This window comes from Rattus norvegicus, chromosome 8 (assembly GCF_021556685.1).
Source record: "Rattus norvegicus strain SHRSP/BbbUtx chromosome 8, alternate assembly SHRSP_T2T, whole genome shotgun sequence".
Classification (NCBI taxonomy): domain Eukaryota; kingdom Metazoa; phylum Chordata; class Mammalia; order Rodentia; family Muridae; genus Rattus; species Rattus norvegicus.
Genome location: NC_141541.1, coordinates 85622947 through 85650429, shown reverse-complemented (window position 1 = coordinate 85650429; position 27483 = coordinate 85622947). Strand labels below are relative to the sequence as shown.

The following is a 27483-nucleotide window of genomic DNA, read 5'->3' as shown; positions in this document are numbered from 1 at the left end:
ATGTCCTCATGATTCTCTGGATTTCCTCGCTGTCTGTTGATATGTTCTTTCCATTTTTAGTTTTGTTAATTTAGCTATAATCTTTCCTTCTTTTGATTTGAATAAGGATTTGTCAATCATAATGATTTTTTCAAAAACCCAATTCTTTGTTTCACTGAATCTTCAGGATTTTTGTTTTTTTTTTTATTTTGTTTTCTTTCTGTTTTGTTGATTTCAGCCTTGAGTTTGATTTCTTGCCATCTACTCTTTTGGGATGTGATTTCTCCTTTTCATTTTAGAGCTTTGGGTGTGCTGTTTAGTTGCTAATATGTGATCTCTCCAATTATTTTAGGGAGGTCCTTAGTGTTATGACCTTGCCTCTTAGAACTGCCTTCATTGTGTACCATAAGTTTGGGTATATTGTGTATTCATTTGCATTCAATTCCAGAAAATTGAATTTTTTCTTTCTTAATTTCATTTCTTTCTTAATTTATGTCTTGACCCACTTATTTTCACTCAGTGTGAGTTGTTCCATTTTAGTGAGTTTGTAAGCTTTCTGTTGCTGCTGTGGTTGCTGATATCCAGCTTTAACTCTTGGTGGCCAGTTAGGATGTCATTTCAGGTGTTATTTCAGTTTTCTTGTATCTGTTGAGACTTGTTTTGTGTCCAAGTAAATGATCAATTTGGAGAAAGTTGCATGATCTGGTGAGACGAAGGTATATTCTCTTGTATTTGCATAAAATGCTTTATAAATCTGTCATTTGGTCTATGACATCAGCCACTTCATTTTTTCTCTGTTTAGTATTTCTCCGGGTAACCTGTCTATTAGCAAGAGGGTAGTATCCAAGTCTTCCACTATCACTGTGTGAAGGTCGATGTGTTATTTTAGCTGCAGTAGTGTTTCTTTTGTGAGCATACATTTCCTTGTATTTGGTATATAGATATTTCAAATTGCAATATCCTCTTGGGGGATTTTTCCATTGATGAGTATGTAGTATCCTTCCCTATATCTTCTGGCTTGAAGTCTCTTTTGTCACATTTTTAAAAAAATAAAACATCTTAATATTAAAAACATTGCCAATTGGAAATAAGTACTTGATTGGAGGTGGTCAGAAGTGTAGTTTTAGTGAGGCAAAGTCTACTTGAAGAGTTTTTAAAGCTTTCCTCAGACAACATGCTTTTGTCCCTTCTTTTGTATTGCCTGTATTTGTGCTGTTTAAGTGTGGAGTCATATAGGCATATGCCACCTGTTGTACCTCATTCCAATGGAGAAACTAAGGGAGGAAATAGAGTTTGCATTTCACAGCATGCACCTGGCCATAATTCTCAAGGCAGCGAAGATCAGGTTCTTCAGTGAGAGAGCCGAGGGTAGGGCACTGAGTAAGTATTAGGTTATTGAATAAGTGCTCTTCACAAACGCTTCTTGTAAGCAAGCAAGAGAATCCTAATGGGGGTAGGGTGGGGCAGGGAGAAAGCACTGTTGTGCTCTCTTTGGTTTAACACCTAGGTAGAGGGATATAAAAAGAAACTTGTCCATACGTGAAGCAGGCACCCTCCTCCCCAACTTTAGTCTGTCTTGTTGGTGGCAGAAGTTTAGGAAGGTGAGGACATACTTCTCAGTAAACATTTGCTTAGTTCAGTGAGACCCTGATGAAGGCATTTCAACTGTCTGCCCTTGCTGCCAATATTTCTTTTAATACCATCCTGCATTTTTCTTTCTTATTGAAGAAGAATACAAAGAAGTTTTAAAGGAGCTTTTTATTGGGGGGGACAAATATTCTGTGGCCTTAGGTTTTATCGTCCACATTTGAATGAAAAATCTAAGAGATGCTACAATTCTATCTGATACCTTAGACAAATGTGGTATAGTAAAATGGACTTCTGGTTTTTTTGTTTGTTTGTTTAATTTTTTTATTTTTTTCCCCTATGCTTCTTGAGTATGGGAGTTTTGGCAGGAACCACTGGGACTGATTTAAATGGTGCTGCTGGTTGGTCTCATGGTTTCCCTTGGGACCATGCTAGGCAAACACAAGTTGAACTAATGTTCCCAGCCACCGATATTATCATTTTAATTTTCTAGATCTTACCCATTGAGATTGCTGAAATGTAATGGTAAGGTGGAGTTTTCCTGTAAGATACTTACATCAGTAAATAATCTACTTATCTTGTGGTTTGAATTTGAATAAAAGCTTTTCTTTAATATGGAAATTGTGTTTGTGCTTCTAGAGAGGAACACAGAAGTAATAGAAAACACCCTTTTCAAATGGGAAATCTCTTTGAAATGTGTCAGGAACAGACATGACCAAAAGCCCAATTACAATATCTGTTGGCAAATCCTAGGTAAGGGATGGCCTAAAGAGGCAAGGGACACCTGGCATCCTGACAGTTCTAAGGTATAAAAGGAGCATAATAAAGTCTTCGCTATAGCTTACATATTTTAAAAATATATATTGAAGCCATGCATAGAGGTATATGACTGGAGAAGTGGGGTTTCAATGCCAACAAAGGGTGGCTAGGCACCTTACTTAGGGAAACCCTTCAATTACTGGTATTTTCATTCTCCTTAGCTCACCTTTCTACTACCCACTCATATACACTGTCCCTCCCCAGCAGTGCCTATCCATCCTCAGTGCTGCTGGGGAAGAGGAGCTCTTAGTAGACCTCCTGCTGTGGAGGGGGAAGAGGAGGAGGAGGAGGAGGAGGAGGAGGAGTAAGAGGAGGAGGAGTAAGAGGAGGAGGAGGAGGAGGAGGAGGAAGAGGAGGAGTAAGAGGAGGAGGAGGAGGAAGAGGAGGAGGAGGAGGAGGAGGAGGACGACGACGACGACGACGACGACGACAGACAGACAGCATTGGGTCCATGAAGAGGGATGGGAGATGGCCAGACCATTTCCTAATTATTACTCAGTCTAAATAGTTGCACGAGTACTTGTGATACCTCAGTTTACAGGCGTTGACAAAGCGTCAGGCTCTGGAACTGGTTTCCTACTGTTTGTAGGGAACTTGCTCTCAGTGAAAAAACGATCTCGATTGAGAGTAAGGAAGAGAAATTGGAACTGGAAAATAATTCTGTAATTGAGCCTTTATTATAGATCCATTTACTTTCTATTATGTGTCACACAAATAAAAGAGCAATTCTTGTATGACCCAGAAGATAAAGAATAGAGACAAAACAATTTACTAATATTTCCTTTGTGAAAAAAAATAGATATTTGGTTTGTGGTTGCATTAGAGCATTGGGATATAAAAAAGAACTGAAAATGATATTTTATGTGTAATTCTAAGCAACTAAATGTATCCTTAAAGGAAGGACAAGAAGAACAGCCAACATACTTCCTTGTTAACTTCAATCTCAATTTCTGAAATCCATTTTCTGCCCCAGGATGGTATTGGCATATGATTTTTTGTTCCATTTTTTTTTATTATTGCCTGGGAAGTCTGCACGAAGATAAAGTGAATAGTTAAGTCCCCAGGGAGTGGTTTTCTGCTTGAGAAAGAAACAACTACAGGTAAAATGTGAATAAACAAAAAGAAATGGAATTTATTTGTAACAGACTGAACGTAGGGTGGACAGAAGCATTCCATTGTGCCATAAGCTGTCCTTTAGAACACAGAGCACTGTCCTTGGAGAAAGGGAATGTCCTGAGCTTTACTTCATAACTCAGGACAGGAAAGGCTAAGAGTAAAATAAATATACGTGGGGAACTCTGAGATCTGTCCCAGAGACCAGAGCAGAAGCCTTTTTTGTTTTCTTATTGTATCTCCAGAACTGAGTTTGGAATGTGGTCATCAGCATTCATCATGGAGCACTCTGTGGACACAGAAAACAATGGATATGTGACATGTGTCTACATGTCATCAGCCGAGCACACACAGGGCACCCAGGGAGCACACAGCCGAGCTCTGTAAAACTCAGTAGTGTTTATGAAACACCCAAACAGTGGAAGAACTAAGAACTGATTTTTTTTTTCTTTTTTTTTTCTTTTTTTTTTTTTTTTATTAACTTGAGTATTTCTTATATACATTTCGAGTGTTATTCCCTTTCCCGGTTTCCGGGCAAACATCCCCCTCCCCCCTCCCCTTCCTTATGGGTGTTCCCCTCCCAACCCTCCCCCCATTGCCGCCCTCCCCCCATAGACTAGTTCACTGTGGGTTCAGTCTTAGCAGGACCCAGGGCTTCCCCTTCCACTGGTGCTCTTACTAGGATATTCATTGCTACCTATGGGGTCAGAGTCCAGGGTCAGTCCATGTATAGTCTTTAGGTAGTGGCTTAGTCCCTGGAAGCTCTGGTTGCTTGGCATTGTTGTACTTTTGGGGTCTCGAGCCCCTTCAAGCTCTTCCAGTTCTTTCTCTGATTCCTTCAATAGGGGACCTATTCTCAGTTCAGTGGTTTGCTGCTGGCATTCGTCTCTATATTTGCTGTATTCTGGCTGTGTCTCTCAGGAGCGATCTACATCCGGCTCCTGTCGGTCTGCACTTCTTTGCTTCATCCATCTTGTCTAATTGGGTGGCTGTATATGTATGGGCCACATGTGGGGCAGGCTCTGAATGGGTGTTCCTTCAGTCTCTGTTTTAATCTTTGCCTCTCCCTTCCCTGCCAAGGGTATTCTTTTTCCTCATTTAAAGAAGGAGTGAAGCATTCACATTTTGATCATCCGTCTTGAGTTTCGTTTGTTCTAGGGATCTAGGGTAATTCAAGCATTTGGGCTAATAGCCACTTATCAATGAGTGCATACCATGTATGTCTTTCTGTGATTGGGTTAGCTCACTCAGGATGATATTTTCCAGTTCCAACCATTTGCCTACGAATTTCATAAACTCGTTGTTTTTGATAGCTGAGTAATATTCCATTGTGTAGATGTACCACATTTTCTGTATCCATTCCTCTGTTGAAGGGCATCTGGGTTCTTTCCAGCTTCTGGCTATTATAAATAAGGCTGCGATGAACATAGTGGAGCACGTGTCTCTTTTATATGTTGAGGCATCTTTTGGGTATATGCCCAAGAGAGGTATAGCTGGATCATCAGGCAGTTCAATGTCCAATTTTCTGAGGAACCTCCAGACTGATTTCCAGAATGGTTTTACCAGTCTGCAATCCCACCAACAATGGAGGAGTGTTCCTCTTTCTCCACATCCTCGCCAGCATCTGCTGTCACCTGAGTTTTTGATCTTAGCCAATCGCACTGGTGTGAGGTGAAATCTCAGGGTTGTTTTGATTTGCATTTCCCTTATGACTAAAGATGTTGAACATTTCTTTAGGTGTTTCTCAGCCATTCGGCATTCCTCAGCTGTGAATTCTTTGTTTAGCTCTGAACCCCATTTTTTAATAGGGTTATTTGTTTCCCTGCGGTCTAACTTCTTGAGTTCTTTGTATATTTTGGAAATAAGGCCTCTATCTGTTGTAGGATTGGTAAAGATCTTTTCCCAATCTGTTGGTTGCCGTTTTGTCCTAACCACAGTGTCCTTTGCCTTACAGAAGCTTTGCAGTTTTATGAGATCCCATTTGTCGATTCTTGATCTTAGAGCATAAGCCATTGGTGTTTTGTTCAGGAAATTTTTTCCAGTGCCCATGTGTTCCAGATGCTTCCCTAGTTTTTCTTCTATTAGTTTGAGTGTGTCTGGTTTGATGTGGAGGTCCTTGATCCACTTGGACTTAAGCTTTGTACAGGGTGATAAGGATGGATCGATCTGCATTCTTCTACATGTTGCCCTCCAGTTGAACCAGCACCATTTGCTGAAAATACTATCTTTTTTCCATTGGATGGTTTTGGCTCCTTTGTCAAAAATCAAGTGACCATAGGTGTGTGGGTTCATTTCTGGGTCTTCAATTCTATTCCATTGGTCTATCTGTCTGTCTCTGTACCAATACCATGCAGTTTTTATCACTATTGCTCTGTAATACTGCTTGAGTTCAGGGATAGTGATTCCCCCTGAAGTCCTTTTATTGTTGAGGATAGCTTTAGCTATCCTGGGTTTTTTGTTATTCCAGATGAATTTGCAAATTGTTCTGTCTAACTCTTTGAAGAATTGGATTGGTATTTTGATGGGGATTGCATTGAATCTGTAGATTGCTTTTGGTAAAATGGCCATTTTTACCATATTAATCCTGCCAATCCATGAGCATGGGAGATCTTTCCATCTTCTGAGGTCTTCTTCAATTTCTTTCCTCAGTGTCTTGAAGTTCTTATTGTACAGATCTTTTACTTGCTTGGTTAAAGTCACACCGAGGTACTTTATATTATTTGGGTCTATTATGAAGGGTGTCGTTTCCCTAATTTCTTTCTCGGCTTGTTTCTTTTTAACAACCTCAGATCATGTTCACAGGGAGATTTGTTCCCAGTTGAAGGCTGAAACTTGGAACTCTGCTGTGGTCGAAAACAGGAAACTTCTTAAAGGAAAGAACTTTCATGTGGAGGTTGTGTCATTCTCAATCAGTAGTATTTTCTAAAGAATCATGGAGGCAATAAATTGGCCAACTGTAAAAGAGACTTGAGAGCAGCTACATAGGGCCTAGCTTTTCTTAAACTGTCATATATTAATTTTGCAAAGTAATAAGTTTCATCATGACCTTCCATAATGCACATGATATCCCTTAAGTATCAACCCCACTACCATTTCTCAAACCAACTATCTCTTCCTACCATAATCCTAGTCCACTGGGCTCAATATTTTATTGTAATTGATTAATTAATTATACTATTTATTATTATTTTGGTAGTGAAGGATAACAAACCCAGAGTCTTACATCTAGTAAGCAGATATTCTAACGCTGAGCTATACTCAGCCTGAGGCAGATTTTAAGAGTTGAGAGACTGGGCTGGAGAGATGGCTCAATGGTTAGGAACGCTGACTGCTCTTCCAGAGGACCTGAGTTCAATTCCCAGCAACCACATGGTGGCTCACAACCATCTGTAATGGGATCTGACGCCCTCTTCTGGTGTGTCTGAAAATAGCTATAGTGTACTCATATAAAAAAAATAAATAAATCTTTTAAAAAAAAGAGTTGAAAAACTGAAACATGGAGAGGTCATATAGGGCACTGATATATAGACAAATTTGTAAACCTTTAGACACTGCCAAAAAGTGCCTTCTTTTAAATACAAGAAATAGTTAAGCTATCTTCAAAGCAACTAATTTTCTATCTTCTGTGATCTTTTATGAGTTATATAGCATCTAAGTGTTCTGTCTTCACTTTTTAAATTTAGCTAAAACGAAAGGAATGATTAGGACATATAGCCTGTTCTCCTTTGGAAGTAGTGGCATTTTCCTGAAGCAGGTGGAAACCAGTTTTTCATTGCAGACATATGGTGTACTGATTTTCATGAAGACAGACCCAGGGCACTGATGTGTTGTGCTGCCCCAGGCCAGGGATTATGAGTTACAGTCCTTTAGATGTACAATTGCTAGGATACAGCAGGGCGTATCATCTTGCAGCCTCTAGTCTTTGGAGGGAAATGAAACAAACTAATTTTGCAGTGCTCATTCATTTAGCAAATTGAAGAGCTTACTCATTGACTCTGAAGTGGAGTTGATGCTCGCAAATATCTGCACAGCAATTCGGCTGCCATTTCCTCAGCCACTCACCTTATCCCTTCCCTCTGAATTTTCTCCCTACCTTCCAATCATCCTAATTATGATTGCTTTTTAGTGAGTGGATTTGCACGCATATTTCCTCTTTCTTACTTCCAGGAGGTAACTCGGTTCATTGGGAAGTTTCCCTCATATCCTTCTAGACTGGTTTCAGGTCTATGAGGACTAAGTCCTCGCAACACCCAGAGTATTATCTATTAATGCATCTTTATGTGTTTATATTGTTAGCATATTAATTATATTGTAGTTTTTCAAATTTGTTTTGTTTTTGAGACAGGGCTTCTCTATTGAACCCTAGCTGTCCTGGAATTAGCTCTGTAGACTATGCTGATCTTGAATTCACAGAAATCCTCCTGCCACTGCCTCTTGAGGGCTGGGATTAAAGTAATGTAATGTACCTTCACAGCCTAGTTATTTTATTTATTATTATAATTATATAACTATAATTATGTATCATATATTATATAATTATATTACCATAATTACATATCATAGTATAATGATTTAATTAATTAAATCATAACATAGTATAATGATGCAATGTAATTAATATGATATTCTATAATTATATTAATATGACTATACTATCATTAACATACAAATTAATATGTAAATATTAATGAGATCATAAATCATATTTATCTCTCACACTCAATTGTAATCTAGATCAGGATACTATTTACTACTATGTTCATGACATCTAGCAACATGCCTGGCACATTAATAGGTGTAAAATTAAAAAGATCCATAGTGGATAATTTTATTACATAACCTCCATGTAAGTTAATGGATTAGGCACAGCTGATTTTGAATTCAGTCAACTGGAGGCGTGACTGGGCACAGTCTGAAGCACATTTCCCTCCTCTTTGGATAGGAGAATGTTGTTCATGGCCTCTCTAATTGAATTGCAGCAGCAGTTGTTAGAAATGCAGTTTCATGGCCTTCTTGCTTCTTCCTGTGCACATATGAGAAACTTCTAGAATGTACTCTGCACCATGAAATGTTTGAAATCAGGGGTCAAAGCCCTTGATTAGCTTTGATTGGCCAAACAGATTTCCAATACAAGAGAAACAATTAGGTTTATGAGTTTGAGTCTGACCACAGATAGCCCCTGAACTGTCACCCCCTCATTGTAGGATTGACCGGACCATGTTGGATGGGGATCTTCAGCTGCTTCTAATTTCTAAGGGCAGGGCTGTTAGGCAGACCCAGAAGACCCACATACAAACCTCATGTGTAGACCTTTGCACAGTTCAAGAGAAACCAGAAATAAGAAGCTGTAAGGAATCTGGGGAGTTAAACACTGACAAATAATGGCTTCTTAAAAAGAAAAAATTGTGAGAGTCAAATAGAACTTACCTGCTGTTCTCCCTGTAGTCTTCTATGTCTCCTGTGAGACATTCTGGACACTGGAACAAATTCTAACTGTTCACAAATTTGGAATTCATTACTTTTGTAAATAATTTTTCTAACAGTGTAATTCATTTTTATTTGTTTGATTTATTTTTCCATATCAATTTGTTCTTTGTGTTGGGTGAGTTGTCTATTGTGGCACAGACAACACAGAGATGACTGGCATATAATTTAGGACTCCCTGGGACTTGTGGTCTCATCTTAACAGACTTATACTGAGGGAGCATGCAGTACATTGTCCTTTTTGCTTCAGTAGATTTTCAAGACCTTGAGTTGCTAAGTGTAGAGACAGAAGAAGGTATATGGTGTGAAGGTTTATGAGGTATGGCTGATGAACTTGGAAAAGCAATCTTAAGGGAGGAAATTCTGAACAGTCTGTCTTACACTGGTGATCTCAGGGTGGTAAAACTTCCTGCAACACTTCCTCCTCTTTAGAGTTTCTGGCAGTCAAGGAAAATCCTGGTCCAGACAGGAGCTATTCCATAAATGTCACAGGATTGGAACCCACTTGTCATGTGCAGGCTTACTGTGCTTTGCAAAGTGTCTTCCGTTGAGTCGTTGGAGTCTCAGTACACATCCGGCTGGGGAGAATTCATCATTGCATCTCTTTATGGAAGGTCACGTGGTCTCTGGAGAAACAGCAGCTGGGTGAGGAAGCCCCCAGGTGGTCAACACGTGGTCCGGTTTTATCCTGGGTCGCTTGCAGCTGTGATCAAGTGCAGTGAAAAGCAAATGGATGTGCTACTTAAATACTGCAGTTATTAATGTACAAGGTTCTAATTCGGCTGTTACGTGGCACGCAAGACTGAGGTTTCCACCTGAGATGGAAAGATACTTTGTCTCATTTCATTCCATTTCCATCTCTGCCCTCTGCTAAGTAACGCTGAGAGGAGACCCGTAACCTTTCAGTTACCTTGTTTCTTTGAGGCTAAGTAGTAGTTTGTTTTTCTGAACATAGCAGCCACATATGTAGGCTTGGGGTCCTTCTGTATGTGTCTTTTCTTTGTGTAGCATCTATGTACAACTTACTTTAGTATATTTCTAAAACCGTTCCTGTTCCGATTCTTTCAGGACGCCTCTACTGTGTTTTATTGCCCTCATCTCTCCACATCTCTCTTCCTTGAGATTTACAAAATATCTACATTCAGCAGAGGTTTGACCATTTACAGTTTTACCTGTTCTAGTCAGCACATCCCTTTGCTGCTCCGGTGATTCCTGGAAAGTAGGGGAGGGAGGGAGAGGGAGGGAGGGAGGGAGGGAGGGAGGGAGGGAGGGAGAGAGAGAGAGAGAGAGAGAGACAGAGAGAGAGAGAGAGAGAGAGACAGAGAGAGAGAGACACACAGAGAGAGACAGAGAGAGAGAGAGGGAGAGAGAGAGACAGGGAGAGAGAGAGAGAGGGAGGGAGAGAGAAAGGGAGGGAGGGAGAGAGAGGGAGAGAGGGAGAGAGACAGACAGAGAGAGAGAGAGAGAGAAAGAGAGAGAGAGACCCAGGCTTGATCCCATTTCTTTTCCTAGACATCATTTTTATCCATCCCTTCCTCCCCTCTCCTTTTCCGCCTTTCTCCTTGCTGCCCCCATCTGGAATGGACTCTTTGGTTGGCCATCCATATTTCGTTTATCATTTACAGTGGCTCTGTTTAAGTTGGAGTAGCTCGTCATGTGCCCCTTGCTTGCCTACAGTACCCAGAGCTCCGATGGACACCTCCCCTCAGTTTTTCAATTGCTCCATCTTTGGAAACTGTCCCCCAGCTTCCAGTTATGCCTCCCTATTGCTTCTTCCGGCCATGAAATAAATAATTCTGTGTCTTGGTGCTTCAGTTTATCTGTGAGGCAGGGCTTAGACATTCGATGTCTGAAAGAAGAGGCAGGTGTGGTGTGCTTGTAACCCCAGCACCCGAGAGACAGGAAGAGGAGACTCAGAATTGGAAAGAAAGCCTTGGCTAAAAAGTGAAGTGAGACCCTAAAAACAAAACAAACAAAACACCAAATTCCTTAACGAGAAGACACGTGTGCATAGCTTAGCACGTCAGTACCTCATGAATTGTTGTGACTGAACTCATGACCTTTACGAGAGGCCAGCAGACTTCAGCTGCCTTGGAGAAAATGGGAGAGCAAATCTGTTGTACTCAAAGAGCGTCCTTAGGCCAAGTGGAAGGAATTTGGGACTTAATATAATTATTTATGATCCGCTGGTCACCGTTCTCTTTTGTTGACTGGGGTATCACTACATAGGTTTTGAAATTTGAAGTGATGATGAACTTGATTTAAGGTAAAGAGTGCCTGTGTGGGAAAGAAGGAATAGAACCTGAATGTAGGTGTCACATGCGACTCGGCTGCTTTTCCAATCTCAACAACGCTTTTTAGGGGATTAGGAAGTTTAAAATTTCAGGTTGCTTTTCTTGTAAGTATTAGGAAATTAAAATAGTAAGAATGTGCTATTACAAAACAATGGCGAGTCATACAAATACCGTATTACCCTTCCTAGGTGTTTTTAAGAGGCTGATGTGTCCAGCATAGGTGACCCAGGTTGGAAGTTTGAGCAGTACAAAGGGCACAATTCCAAGTAAAGCCTAGTGTCAGTGAGACCGTGAGACCATGTGACAGTGGATGCTTTCAGTTGCTTCCTAGGTTATTTAGAGCTTTGAGTGGCTTCACTCTATTTAGCCAGTGGTGCTGAGGAGGATTCCTGATGCCGTGATAGGCAAGCAAAGGATTTGTAGCTGGGATAGGGTTTAAGGGTTAGAAATTTAAATAAAAACAAGCGCAGTTCTTCAAAGCTTCTCGAGCAGTGCCAGCTTCTCTGATGAAGTGCCAGCAGAGAGACCAGGGAGTCTTCCCAGCAGCCAGGGCCAGAGTCCCCAGGGCTGTCTCAGTTACTGCTTTGAAGAACTGGGAGGCAGTCATCATCCATTGTTTGCTCAAAGCAGGATCCTATTGAAAGTGGAGGGGTCCATTCCTTTCTGTCACCCTGATTTGCCACTGACAGAAGGAATGTGCCTGGCAAATGGTTTCAAACACCTTAAAGTTGGAGCAATAGAGGTGACACAAAGAGAGTAGACGGCTAGGAGTGGAAACATGAGTTTATAATCCCAGCATTCAGGAGGCTGAGGGAGGATCACTATGTCATCAAGCTGTGCGGTGAGAAAAAAGGCAGGGGGTAGGAAATTGTGTTTCAGTACAAATTCTCTGTGTCATAGTCTGATCTTTACGGGCATGTTGTGGCCTTCTCTCTACCTTAGTGAGTTTAAGGGTCTGCATAGTACTCAGAAAATCCGTGCAATAAAAATAAAACTTCCAACATAGAGGAAGTTCTGTTAACCTCCTCTGTTAAATGTTACTATGCTGAATTGCATTGTAACAATATTAATCTGGTGGAATTACCAAATGTATGAAGTTTCTGTGTTTTGAGATTATTGAAGTTCACAGCAATGTATAATATTGTATTATCCCGGGAAATATATACTCTCTCAAAATGTATGTATATTTAATGTGAGTCCTAACATGAGATGTTATTACTTTGGAATTATATTATCAGAACCAGTGTCTGAGACTTGAAATACAAATTTCATCTTAGACTTTTTTCTATAAAATTTATCAGTGTTTTGAGCATTCACTCAATAAGTAACTAATGACAATATCTGCTGTATTCCTAAGCCGATTGGAGTTGATTCCTGACAAACACTTCTGGTACATTTGAAATGACACACGAGTACCAATATTTACATTTGGTAAAATCTACTGTTTACAGCAAAATATTAGATGTCATTATCTAAATATCTATTGAAATGAAATCTAAACATGTTTCTCCTCACTTTGGCTCCTGATCACAAGCCGGGCAACTTTTCTGTGAAACCAGGTCATCCCATGGTGACAATACCTGAACATGACACTCTTGACTCTAAAGAGGTAACGTAAGGTAGGAGTGGAGATCTCTGTCACGTTGGTTGTAGAAGCAAGCCAATCTTATTTCTTTCAGTATTAACAAAATCGTGACATTTTTAGTTTTGAGATTTTATATAATTACAACATTCATCCCTGGCCTTCCTCCGTCCTTGCTATTTTTTCATTCATGGCCCCTGTTTCTTACTGATTGTTATTACCTGTGTGTATGTGCATGCATATGTATTCCTAAATACAACTGGCACGATCTGTATAATGGGGCTTGTATGTATGCTTTCAGGCTGAGCATCAGGCACTGGAAAGACACTTTGCTTTTCCCCGGGAAAGGCTATTCTTCCACTCTCAGATTGCCCTAGTTGTCTGTAGTTGTAGGGTAGAGCCCTGTGGGCGTTTCCCCTTCCACCTTCGTGTGTCTATCGGGTCACTATTTCTGCTCACGCTTAGGTAGTCTGCTGGTGAGATTGTAGCGAAGTAGTTTCTGACATAACTAGGAGATAGGATCTCACAGCAGCCTCCCCAGTCTTTAGCAATGTTCTCTGAGCCTTGGGTATGGTAGTATTTTGTATATGTATGATTGGAGCTGGCTCCAATAACTCTACATTTTTATTGCTTGTGCTTTTTTTCAGTCCTCTTTATCTGGCTAAGTAAAGTAGTAGTTGTGGGTTCTTTCCCGATACCCGTGACTTCATTGTTCCTTGTTAGCTGGCTGTATTTCCAGTACCAGGCATGACTTACTTCTTGATTTTAGTCCCATTAGAGAGATGTTGGTACTGCCAAGGTATGCATGCCACTACTGTACTCTGAGGGTTATGTGCCGTGCTGGTCACTGTTGTAGTTAATAAATGTTATAGCTAGTAGGACTGCTGATTGCTTCCCTGCTTTGGAAGTTTGTTTAGGGCCTCTGGGCGTTATGAAAGCTATTTAGTACTCAGGGGGAAGGTATTCATATCGGTCTCAGCTCATGGGCATCTTGGCTCTGTTTCTGAAGTGCATGCTAAAACATGGGACCAACCTTCCAAAACAGGGACCAACCTTCTACTTCTGAGAGTAATCGAGGTCAATAACAATATAGGCTGTGTGGGTTGGGAGTCCCCTTGGAAGGTCCCAACCAACAACTGATAAGAGAGTATCTCATGTCTAGCACTGGAGACTTTGTTAAGTGAACTTTTGCCCTTGGAGGCCACCTTGTCATAACTTTTTAAAAAACATATAATGTTGTAGTAATAATTAATCAGGGGTTTCTATCCCACCTTTGATCATTTAGTCACCAGATAAAAGATATGCATCCTTTCTATTTATAATAAGCCTTTAAAGCACTAGAGCTGGGCAGATCTCTACCCTCTAAGCTATTGGTATCTACTTCTCTATCAATAACTCTGAGTTATAACTTCCATCCAGGCTGATCTTGCTCGGACTGGTCATCCTCATGGCCAGTCTCATGATCCCTTGCCACAGTAATGTCTTCCTCTCTCCTCTCCTCACTTCTCTCTTCTCTGTCCTCTCCTCCTGGTTTCCTCCTCCTCTGATTCCAAGCCCAGGAACCAAAGTCCTCCTTACCTGTCTTTTGCTCAACTACAGGCTGTAGGTATCTTTATTCACCAATCAGGTATAACTTGCTGGGGAGGTTACATTGGTATCATTTGTTGTACCTGAGGATTTCCCAATCCCTGGAAGCAACCAGCCTTAGCAGGGGTAGGGGGAGGAGAGGGGTAGTATTCAGCACTACAATACATAGCAACAGACCAAACCTCAACAAGATAATGATTACCTGGTTGACAGTGTAGCTTTGAAGAACCTGATGATTTAGTAAGTTTTTTCTTGCTGTATGTAGAGGAACAACTGGAATTCCACCTACACCCAACATTTGGACAAACCCAGTTGTCAGTCTTAGGCAATTTTTTGTTCAACCATAAAACCCACTGCTCATTGTTGAGTGTGGTTTATGTCCTGTGAAATATGCATTGTGTTTTAGTCAGAATTGCTGGGCTAGCAGGCTGTCAATTACTGGGACAGAGGATGGCTCTACTCCCTGTCCACATTTCCAACTCCACAAATGAGTTCTTTACATGGCAAGAATCTATGGGAAAGTACAAGCCGGATCTGCCAATACATCCTGATTTCATGGACTAATTTTTAGGTATATTCATATTTAAGCTGACAAACAGAGGTTAAATTTTAACCCCCCTCCTTTTATCTTTACAGAAGCCATAATGCTCAAAGAAAGTAATTCAGCAAAAAGTTCTATGTATGGTTTAATTTGTGGTCCTCAAAGAAGTATGCTGAATTTTTGTTTTAACAATGTTTCAGATAAAGTGGAAAATATGAGAAAATGTAAGTCTTACATCAAATTAATGTGTGTGTGTGTGTGTGTGTGTGTGTGTGTGTGTGTGTGTGCGCAAGTAAGCATGTCACAAGGTGCATGTGACATCGGAGGACAATGGTTGGTTCTTTCTACTATGTAGGACCTGGGACAGAACTCTGCTTATCAAGATCAGCAGCAAGCACCTGATTTTACCTGTTAAGTTTGAAATTGTGAAATTTAAAGGATTTGCTTATCCCTGAAAGGAGAAAAGGACCATACACATTTATTTTTACTTATTTTATTTATTTATCTTTATTTCTTTATTTTTCCAATACAACACATCCTGACCATAGCCTCCTTTCCTTCCTTTCTCCCAGTTCCAGCCTTCCTTTCCCCCCAGATCTATCACTACTCTGTTTCCTTCAAAAAAGGAGCAGACTCACAGGGATATCAACTGGATAAGGCATAATAATAAGATACATTCTGTATCCATTCCTCTGTTGAAGGGCATCTGGGTTCTTTCCAGTGTCTGGCTATTATAAATAAGGCTGCTATGAACATACTGGAGCATGTGTCCTTGTTGTATGTTGTAACATCTTTTGGGTATATGCCCAGGAGTGGTATAGCTGGGTCCTCAGGTAGTACCATGTCCTATTTTCTGAGGAACCACCAGACTGAATTCCAGAATGGTTGTACCAGCTTGCAATTCCACCAACAATAGAGGAGTGTTCCTCTTTCTCCACATCTTCACCAGCATCTGTTGTCAGATGAGTTTTTGATCTTAGCCATTCTGACTGGTGTGAGGTGGAATCTCAGGGTTGTTTTGATTTGCATTTCCCTGATGACTAAGGAAGCTGAACATTCCTTTAGGTCCTTTATGGCCATTCAATATTCCTCAGTTAAGAATTCAGTTTAGCTCTGTACCCCATTTTTAATAAGGGTATTTGATTCTCTGTAGTCTAACTTCTTGAGTTCTTTGTATATTTTGGATCTTATCCCTCTATCAGATGTAGGTTTGGTAACGATCTTTCCCAAATATGTTGGTTGCCATTTTGTCCTATTGACAGTGTCCTTTGCCTTACAGAAACCTTCAATTTTATGAGGGGTAGGAGAAAACATTATGAAACAAAGAAGTAAGGATAAAAATAAAATCCAAAATAAAATTCAAAATTTGCTTTTCAAGAAGTATTCACAATTTAGGTTATAATATAATATATTATTTTCATAAACTGACATTCCCATTACTATGTTTAAGGACAAATCTAAAGTCTGGATTATTAATTTATGTTTCAAAGACAGTTCATGCACTTTGAAGAAGATTTGTGTATATTTATGTATATAATTTTAAGAGATAGGGTCTCAATATTAGTGTTGTTATGAAATAAGTTAAAATCAGCTCAGGGTGGCTTTGAAATTTCTGTATATCCAAAGATGACCCTAAACTCTAAATTCTCCTGTCTCCACTGTGATTAGAGAAGTGTGTCACCATTCTAGGCTAAAGTTATTATTTACTTATTTATTTATTATTGTTTACATTTTAGTATTAACAATAGTATCATCATCATCTTCTTCATCATCATTATTATTAATGTTTGGTGGTACTCAAGATTGAACCCAGAGCCATATACACGCTAGGCAATTGCTCTCCTAACCTTCTATTTGGACAAATTTTAGAACTATCATTGTGCAAAGTCTGCTAGTTTTCTGCAATGATGACAGAGTGAAATGAAGATGTATGATGAATAGTTCACACTAGTACCATTGCATATATTTCTGGTTATACATTTGGAGTAATATACTTCAGGGTGGGATTTTTGGTTCCTTGAGACTATAAATATGGAAACACATGTTACCTCTAGCACATGTAGACACATCTGTGTGAAAAACTATATAACTCAATTGAGCATGACTATCGTATAACACTAGTTTCTTGTTGAATTGAAAGTGAATATATGGAACAAATTATTGAAAACATAGTGCATATTGGAAAATCACACACTTTCTTTAGCTGTCGTAGAATATAAGTACTTTTATTAGTCTGGTTTTGCAGCAAACCACCTAAGGCTGAGGGAAGCCAGTGCCCTGGAATAGCTGGGAAACATAGGCACTATCCAGTGTTAAATCCCAGTCGATTGCCTAGAAGTTTGGTTTAAGCATTCTCTTACACTTTGCCTAGCAGTTAAGTTAAAAACTTTAATGTAGATAAGGGTCTTTACAGTCTCTGTCTCTAAGTCTGCTCCTGTGTTATCTAGTTCCTTTTTCTCTTACATACATTTGTGGAATATTTGCCAATTTCAGTCAAAGGAGTTTAAGATTCGTGTTACCCAAATACGAAAATAGTTGAATAAATTTTGCTTTTTTTCTGATAAATATTTAAAACATGAAATATTATTACCTGTATTTCAAACTCTATAAATTTGATGCAAATTCACATATGCCACATTGTCTTATTATTAGTAGTGTTGATATGAAATAAGGAAAAATCAGATGTTTATGTAAACAACAAAAAGCATCTAGGCTAGACAGTAATACTGAACTGAGAACCTACCAACTTTAGGTAATATAGAACACTGCTTTGAGTTGCCAAATAACATAGGGTAGTGTCTTAGTTAGGGTTTTACTACTATGACCAAGGAAGTCTTATAAAGAACAACATTTAATTAGGGCTGGCTTACAGGTCAGAGGTTCAGTCCAGTATCATCAAGGTGGGAACATGGCAGAGTCCAGACAGGTATGGTCCAAGCAAAGCTAAGAGTTCTATAGAACTGACTGACTTCCAGGCAGCTAGGATAAGGGTCTTAAGCCCATACCCACAGTGACACACCTATTCCAAAAAGGCCTCCTGATAGTGCCACTCCCTGGGCCAAGCATATACAAACCATCATAGTTAGACAGATAATTTTATTGTGTTTTGTGTGTGCGCTTTGAAAACTTGTTTTTTTTCATTGAAAACAGATAGTCTTTATATAATATATTCTGTTTACAATGTTCCCTCTCCCTACTCCTCTCAGTTCCCTCCTAATGTATCTCCCATATGGATCCATACTTTCTGTCTTAGAAAACAAACAAGTATGAGGAATAATAGTAAAATAATGTAACACAAATAAAAAACTAACAAATTGGAACAAAACAACCGAACCCCCCCCAAAAAAAGCACATGGATGCAGATATGCACATGTCTGCACACTCAGGGGCCCCATGAAAACAAAAAACTTGAAGCCATAATAAGAATCTGTAAACTAGAAGAAAATGAACAAACAAAACCCCAAATTCCCTGACTTTACATTAAGAGACAAAGAAATCTCAAAAATGCTGTTGGCTTCATTTTGTGCCAGCCATTTACTGCTGTGCATGGGGACCAACCTTAAAGAGTGGCTTGTCTCCCCAGTGAGATTCTCTTACAGAAAAAGAACATTTCACCTCAAGGGTCTGTCAAATGAGATAGCTTCTTGGTTAGGGATAGGCATGTGTGTCTATGTCCCCTTTCAACTCTAGGACTCCATGTGGATCTGTGCAGGTCCTGTGCATGTAGCTACTGTCCATGTAAATTCATGTGTGTACCAGCTTGTTGTGTTGAGAAGGCTATGATTTTTTTTTTTTTGGTGTCCTCCAGTCCCTTTGGCTCTTATTCTCTTTCTGCCCACACTCCCTCAGAGTTCCCTGAGCCATGACGGGAGAGATTAGGTGGAAACATCCTTTCTACAGTTAAGTATTCCAGGCTCTCTCACTTTCTACATATTGTCTGGCCATGGGTCTCTGTATTTGTTCCCATTCGCTTCAGGAAGAAGGTTCTCTAATGGTGGCTGAGCGGGGTATTGGTCTATGAGTGCAGCCGAGTGCCATTAGGAGTCACTTTATTGCCACATTTCTTTAACAGAACAATAGAATTTCTTTCTCATCTAGGTCCCATGACTAGACAGTCTCAGGTTCTTGGCTACCCAAGTAGCACTATGCATGGGTTCCATCTCACGGGATGGGCCTCAACTCAAAGCAGGGGCTGGTTGGTTACTCCTGCGAGCTTTATGCCGCTATATTGCACCGGCACATCTTACACGCTGCTCGCAATTGTGGACAAGGGTTGGGAGCTGGGTTCGTATTACCTCTCTGCTTTGGTAGTGTACAGAATAACTGGTTTCTACGGGTACCGTAAATACTATTCTCCAGGGATGAAGGCTCCAAGTAGACCCAGCTCCATGGTCAATGATTTGTATAGGTGGTGTTCTCAGCAATAGAGTCTCACTATCCGTTTGTGCAGTGTCATCAATAGCCTTGGCAACATCCCAGATTGTTTGGTGGTTTTCTTCAGGATCCCCTTTGTTGTTATTTTAAGACTTTGGCCTCACTGTGTTTCTCTGACTGACCTGGGTTCACCTTGTAAACTAGGTTAGACTAAGACTCAGAGAGATCTGCCTAACTCTGCCTCTGGTGTGCTGGGACCCATCCAAACTGATTCAAGACTTAAAATTAAGCCACTGGGTAATATTTAAAGAACAATTTTGAGCTAGACTTAGAATATATGCAAGCCATCATTAAAGGACCTAAGTGGTAACATTGGTGAGCGGTAAAACTGGCTAGCACAAAAGGAGACAAATAATGAATGGAGGTTATCTTCTGCTGCCAGTGTGGCGTGTTACTAGCACTTGAACATTCTGGAGCAATTCATCAACTGTCTACAACTTCTTAAGCCGTGCCTTTTCTCCACACCCTTGCCTTATTATTTATTTTTCTGTATAAAAAGAACAGATTAAAGAAAAATATTCTGTTCTTGTAAAGCAATTGTCATGACTATATGCCTGGGAGATTAAAACTTTCCATTCATACACACATATATACACCTATACACATAGAATTACACATTCACATGCATTTACACACTCACATGCATGCCTACAAATGCACACACATATATAAACATGTGCATTACACAGGAACATATCCACATATGCCTAAGCAAATACACACGTACACACTTACACATATATACACACATGTAAACTCATGCACATATAAACTCAAGTACATACATAGGCTTACATACACATACACACTCACATGCATACTTACACACACATATATATATATACACATATATACACATATACATAATATACCCATGCTCATATGTACACATGCCTACATGTACATAAACATGCACGAGCACACGCTAATATGGCCATGGATGAATTTTCTCAGATAACCAGATTAGCTTTCTAAATAATCAATTCAAGCATGTATCAACTGGCTGAAGAATTTTGAAAGAAGGCTACTTTTGATTATTTGTATTGTCCACAGTTACATAATAATCTCCAAATAGGGGAATATTTAACACTTTACAGTGAGCCTTTCTTGCCTCAGATTAATAATCTCTGTGTGGGGATAGAGAGAACTTTGTACTCTGCTACAAGTAGTTATTTCTGCTTGCATGAAGCATATCTTATAAATTCAGCATTAGATATGCTTATACACATGTAAACATATATGCATCCTTATATGTACATTCTTTGATCCACAAACCACTCTATAACTCACTACTCTCTTTCTAGGATTAACTGTGAGTGCCACAGTACAGAGCAGCGTATTAACCAACTTGCCCTCTTCTGTCTTCTGTGAAGGACACCTTGAAATGCTTATGTTTCAGCTTCAGGATCAACTAACTTCCAGAACAGGACAGATTTCCTTCTCAATAACACAGTAGTTAATTAGTCACTAGTTTTCCATGAAACTCATACTCTGCAAATTTCTCTCCCAGTTTTATAATGATTTGTGTATTGGGTGCTGGGGGTTGAATTTAAGGGCTTGTGCATGCTGGGAGACACTGTTATGGAGCTACACCCCCCAGGTGTTCTCTTGTTTTCTTACCCCCTCTCCTTTGCAGACTTTGATAGATATTAAGGGTTGTCAGAATTCTGTTCCTGATATAAAGGAACAGTGATTGATCTGCTGCTGTGTGGCAAATGAAGTTTGTGTGCCAATCTTAAGGTGAATTCCAAAGACTCTGTTGATGTCCTGGGGTCTTGTCTACCAGACAAACATCCCCATTCTGACAATGGACACAGAAAGGATAAAAAGGCAGTTGCTCACAGGAACCGCCTCCACATTCTGGTTTGACTTAAAGTAAATATAATGTCTCCAACTCACTTCTCAAAATCAAACGTGTATAAATCTTGGATTGTTAAGAATTCAAGGCTGGGCTTTCAAGAGTGAACTTTAAACCTGGCTTATCTGATGATTAAAGAAGGGCCACAAACTTTGACACATAACTTGCTAGAGGACCAGAATGAATTTGTCTCAACGAAGATAGATGTATTCATAACAGGCACACAAAATGGCCATCTCTAGTCAAGACATCCAGAAGGCCATCCCTATCCCCAGGGTTAGCAACATCAAACCATCACACTGACTGTCTTGTCATTATTTCCTCTGTCATAAGCCCAAGTCTCTGTAGGTAAAATATGTCCCCCTTTAACGATTCCTTCTTGATAACTCCACCCAGAAGTCCTGTCATTTCCATCATGGTCATCCCACCTCCCCCTCTCCAACTCTCTCCATGCTTGCTCCCCAGTTCCTCTTTCTGCAAGCCCTCATGTTGTTTTCAACAACAGATAGTGTTGCCACATATTTAATAGCATCAACTCAGCAGAATGCAATGTTTATCATGGATAATACATTCAGAGATTACAAACCTGGGGGAGTTCTTATCATAAAGCCAGCCAGACAGTCAATTAAGTCTATTCTCTCAAGGAAAAATAAGTTAGTTATCCTCAAGTACAAGGCATCAGTGTACTGCTTGTAACCCAGAGCTTGTCCCAGATTTCTCTGGTAATTGGGGAACTCATCTGTGCCTGATTTTTACATAAAAAAAAGAATTAAACATCTTTAGGAAGTAGAGTAATCAGGTGCTAGTTTACTCTGGGAAATAGAACAGAGCAAGAGGGAGAAGGAAGGGGAGAAGGAGAGAGGGAGAGAGGGGAGAGAGGGAGAGAGGGAGAGAGGGAGAGAGGAAGAGAGGGAGAGGGGGAGAGAGAGAGAGAGGGAGAGAGGGAGAGAGGGAGAGAGAGAGAGAGAGAGAGAGAGAGAGAGAGAGAGAGAGAGAGAAAGCCAGAGCAAGAGCAAGAGCAAGAGCAAGAGCAAGAGCAAGAGCTAGAGATGTGTTTGTACTTTGAAGAAAAGATGGCTAAAGCCTGAGAAAGACTTCCCAGGGTCTCACAAAACTCCCATCTAGTTCCCAAAAGGATTTCTAAACAATTCAAAGAACAAGGGTAGTATTACTGACACATTTTTAAAATACATACCTCGAGAAAAGGAGGACAGAGAAATATGTTCCAGTATGTTCAACTGGGAAGGTGAAGCCTGTATTTTAAACTTCCATCTCTCTTTTGATTTTTGTAGGAAAAACCTAGAGAGCCTCTCAGCTAAGTAACAGGAAGAAACGAGTCTCGTTTGTCGTTCCGTTCTAAGACTTTGGGCGAATCTATTAAGGAGAGGTGTGAGCCCAGCCATCTGAAGTGTTTTCTCCAAAGGCATCTTAGCAGGTGAAATGTAAATTGTGTAGTGCTGCGAGCTGTGAACTGAGCAGGCACCAGGCATCAGAATAGGATAGCTGGGATTATGGGATCACAGACCTGCAAAACCAGGCCCCGTAATCCATTCATGGCTTTGTTTAGATCTGACATCAGAATGATTTTCAAAACAGCAACAAACAAAGCAGTAAGGTCAAGCTTAGTAGCTATTTTGATCTCAGGTGTTCTACAGAACAGTAGTTTTGGACACAGATTGAATATTTAGCTTTAAGTGTCCATTATGTAGTAACTAGATTCTATGGCATGCTATATGTAGTGGTTTGCAAACCGCCTTGGTGGGGGTCACATGTAAGATATTCTGTTTGTCCTATATTTACATTACGATTTGTATCAGTAGCGAAATTGCAGTTACGAAGTAGCAATGAAACAAACTTTCATTATTGAGGGGTCACCATAACACGAGTAACTTCATTAAAGAGTCACACGATTAGGAAGGTTGAGAACCACTGCTATAGAGAGAGGGGACGTTTTCTCTTAGTTATTTGCTTACTTATTCACTTTACTTCCTGATCCTGATTCCCTTCCTGATTCCTTTAATTATGATCACTGTCATCCCCCTTTCCTGGTCCCCCCTCATACCGTCTGTCCCACTATCCCCCTTCCCATTCTCCTCTGAGAGGATGGAAGACCCCTCTGGGTATCCCCTGACCTTGGCACATCAAGACTCTGCAGGACTGGCACATTCCCTCTCACTGACAGGCAACAGCTATAGTGACAGCCCCGCTCCAGTTGTTGGGGACCTACATGGAGACTGAACTGCACGTCTGCTACATACGTGTGTGGGGCCTCGGTCTAGCCTATGTGTGCTCTTTTTGTTTTTTGGTACTTCGATTCTGAGACTCCCTTAGAGATCAGGTTAATTGGCTCTGTTGGTCTTCCTATGGACTTCCTATCCCCTCCAAGGCCCTCAATTCCTCCTCCAGCTCCATCTAATATTTGGCTGTGGGCTCTGCATCTGTTTCAGTCAGCTGCTACGGCCCTACCTAGGAAGTTATGCTAGACTTCTGTCTGTAAGCATAACAGAGTATCACTAACAATGCCATGGCTTAGTGCTTGCCAGGGGATAGGACTCAGGTTAGGCCAATGATTGGCTGGCCACTCACTCAGTCTCTGCTCCGTCTGTGCCTCTGGATTGTTATAGATAGGACAAAAGTTTTGTGGGGAGGTTGGTGTCCTATGGGAGGTGACCACTTCAGTTTCCATTTCCCCAGTGCTAGGAGTCTCAGCTAAAGTCACCCCAGTAAACTCCTGGGAGCCTCTCACATCCCAGGTCCCTGACAAGTCCCAGAGATGATCACTAACCCCCGACCCCTGACAGCTGCAGATTTCCATTCATTCTCCTGGCCCACTGTCCCTCTCTCCTGTCTCTTCCCACAACTGGTCCCCAGTGACCCCCATTCACATCCCCATGCCCTCCCCCACCAAGTTCCCTCCCTCTCCTTAATTAGGCTTTGTTCTATGGATAATAAACCATAATACCATTTATCATGGATTGTTTCATGTTGGTCACAGGTACCTTTGTCAAAAAAGAAGTTCACCAAGATATTAAGCCTTTGTTTTTCCAAGAAGCAGAGGGGTTCAGCTCAGTCCAGTTGCTTTATTCAAACATTCTACAAGGTTAATTGGGGTCAGGAAATGTCGCAGCTACCAAAGTTACCTTGCCCACGAGAGCAGACAATCCACGCAAATCTCAGTCCCTTTTGACCGTCATAATCAAAGGTACAAACTCTTTCTTGTCAGGAATGTCTTAGGACCAAGATCAGTGCAGCTGCAAGCTCTCACGGAGCACCAAGAGGAGATTCTCTAGACAGGTGTTTCTTCAAAGTTCGGTCTCCTAACGGTTTCTCAGCATCTTCTAGTTGAACCAAACATAGCAAAGTCTTTGCTGAAACATTTCACTTAAAGGTAGACACAAAGCTTTAATTTGTGTGTGTGTGTGTGTGTGTGTGTGTGTGTGTGTGTGTGTGTGTGTGTGATTACACAGATGTCTTCTCATCGAGGAAAGCTTATAAGTATGTACAAGTGACTCAAATGACTTAAATTCTTAATGGGAGAAAACTATTTAATGTCAGTGTGTGTATTTCTTGGAAGTAGTTTTGAATGCTGGATGTATGAAATCTGGTTTTATATCTCAAGTTCAACAAGGCAGATCATTTTGCCTTTGTTTTGCAGGAAAATATATGAGTATTTATATCACAGGGGCATAAAAACCTATTTACATTGCCCATTCTAAAGAAAAGCAACATTGGCTTAACGTTTCACAGGCTCCGCTCATTTATTAACCAAACTCAGCTGTGGCAAGAAGCCATTGGAGTTGATTCTCCTCAGAATTATGAGTTTTAAGTGTATTAAGTTCCTTCCAATATTTTCTTAAAGCCCAAATAAGTGTGTTGCTTGTTCAGTTGGCGATGGAAAGCTGGGTCTAATCAGAGTGTCAGCTTGAAGATAAGGACGCTTTATTGATTTATTTGTCTTCATCTTCTTACGTGTTTACGTTTGCTCCTCTTGTGTTTAGTTATATTGAAATTGGCAAAGGAATGGAGAAACTTCAGACTGCATCTAAGATGATAGCTCTACCTATCAGAGGGCCAAACATGACTCTGTTCTCCCAGCAGCATCGGAGAGCGAGGATGAGCCTGGCCTGAACTGTTCACCCTGCTTCAGCCTCTTTATACATGTACAGGAGTACAGTTACTCCTCAGCATACAGTGCCTGAGAGCCATAGGGTATATAATGTTTCATTCAATGTAAACATATGTATACACATTTCTGATGACAGAACACAAGGCTTACTCAATATCTGCATTGAGATGGCTATGATAGAGTAATTCGTGGCTATAACAACAATGAAAAGAAGTAGAAACTGTGATTAAATTAAGGTTGACTATGTGATAGAGTGGCCTTACATATGGCATTTAATATTCTTGGACTTTGATTTTATTCACTGTAAAATAACATCAAGATATCATGTTGTAATTTGAATTAATAGGTATATATATATTGTTTAGCATATATAAGTCATAACATTTTATAAATGCAAGCCAAATGATGAATGTAAATATCATTCACAGTATTATCTACCACATGAGGACATCTTGAGGAAAATTTGGTAGATACTAAGTTTTATTTGTTATCAATATAAGAGATCTATAATTTAGTCATTTCAGAGAATCTCAGAAAATGAGTGATCTGGTTCTTATGGCTAATGGCTGGCTATGGCTGGACCCTTCAGTGCTACACAGAGCTGCCTCTCAACCTTAATGCTTTTCTTCCTTCCTTCTTCCACTCTACTGAATACCATTTATCATAAAGGATGTGGAAGGTGTATGCTTTTCACAATGCTACTAAATTTCCTTTCTGCCTTAGTTACTCCCTGAGCCCTTAGACACATCTTGGAGCCAGCTCCAAAGCCTAGGTCTTTTGGGCCTCTACTCCTGCCTACGGTCTAATCTAGTGTAAAACTGAAAGAGTTAACCATGAAAGAACAATTGGCCTCCTTTATTTTCCTCTGGCCATGTTGGATTGTTTTTTCCTCTGTCACGAGTTAACACCTAAAATTGAAAGTTCTAGTAATTTCCTCCCTTGTCATTGTATCATAGTGTTCTATCAGACTATGTTTTAGAAATTAGTTTCCTTTCCATCTCGTCTCTGATGCTTTCTTTTGTCCACTTGGTCTTCACTGCTGCAAATGTCTATCTTCATTAGTCAAGTTTATCTTATCTGTTCCAGACAGTCTCACTGTATCAACTGGGAACAAACAGAAGCAGACAAATAAAGACATGTTTGTAATCGTTCCTCTAATGATAGCAGCATTATCAAGCAAAGAAAATCGACACAGAAAGAAATACAAGAGGATCCTTGCTGTCTCTGCTTTATGCCAGGGTGCATTTTATGAGTTGGACTTCAGTAGAACTCCTACTCGCTTTCCCTTCTTGGTTTAGGTATTGCATTTTAGGGAATGATGCAGGACTGTGAAGATCCTGAAGGAAGGTGGACATGTAACTGCACTCCTTAGACTTCCAACCTGGGAAGCCAACATGACTGTCATGAAACCAGATCTGGTCTGCTGAGCCCTCTGGACTACCGCCTGATGCAGGGACTCTTTTCACATTTGATACCACATCTACACATTAATGTATAATTTTCAATGTATTTTTTTTGTAGATGTCCTCACATTTGTTCGTCTCTTGTTTTATTTTGCAGTAACGAAGCTGGAGTGGAAGTGGAAGCCAGTTTGCTGAAGAGTTTTTGGAATGCCATTGCTAGCTGCTTGCTAGACTTAACTCCTGCTTTTTCAGCAGGAGTGCTCTGTTGATGATCTCAGTCCAGCAGAAGTACCTGAAAGGTTTGCTTCAGTCACATAGCATTACCACACTCTACAAAACCCAGAGCAAGATCATAGCCCTTTAGTTCCTTGCATTGCCATTCAAGCCTATAATGCCTTCTATTAAGTCGAGAGCAATACTAATGTTCCCCTATATTTAGCAGGCAAATAAAGAAGAATTATAGCTGAATACAAGAATGACTGTGATTATTTTTCCAATGATAGTTTGTTTAGTGTATAAATTACTAACAGAATCGGGTTTCACTATTTTTAAAATAGTTTTTGTACCTCACACAATACTGATATTCCAGGGTCCATCAGTGAAACTGTACGCATAAGAAAGATGGTCTTTTCCTAATACATGCTGTCCCTTAAACTATTAGGGTTCTGACATGCTG

General features: G+C 40.2%; 1 protein-coding gene across 51 annotated transcripts in view; it reads left to right on the top strand.

Annotated features, from left to right (window-relative positions):
* Window positions 1–27275, top strand: part of Mlip (muscular LMNA-interacting protein) — a 265581-nt gene extending 238306 nt beyond the window's left edge. For all 51 annotated transcript variants that reach the window (XM_087563714.1, XM_087563705.1, XM_087563712.1 and 48 more), the window contains one exon: window positions 26965–27275. In XM_087563714.1, coding sequence (XP_087419840.1) covers window positions 26965–26967 — 3 coding nt within the window. In that variant the 3' untranslated portion in view covers window positions 26968–27275. The remainder of the gene's footprint in view (window positions 1–26964) is intronic.
* The last annotated feature ends 208 nt before the right edge of the window (window positions 27276–27483 follow it).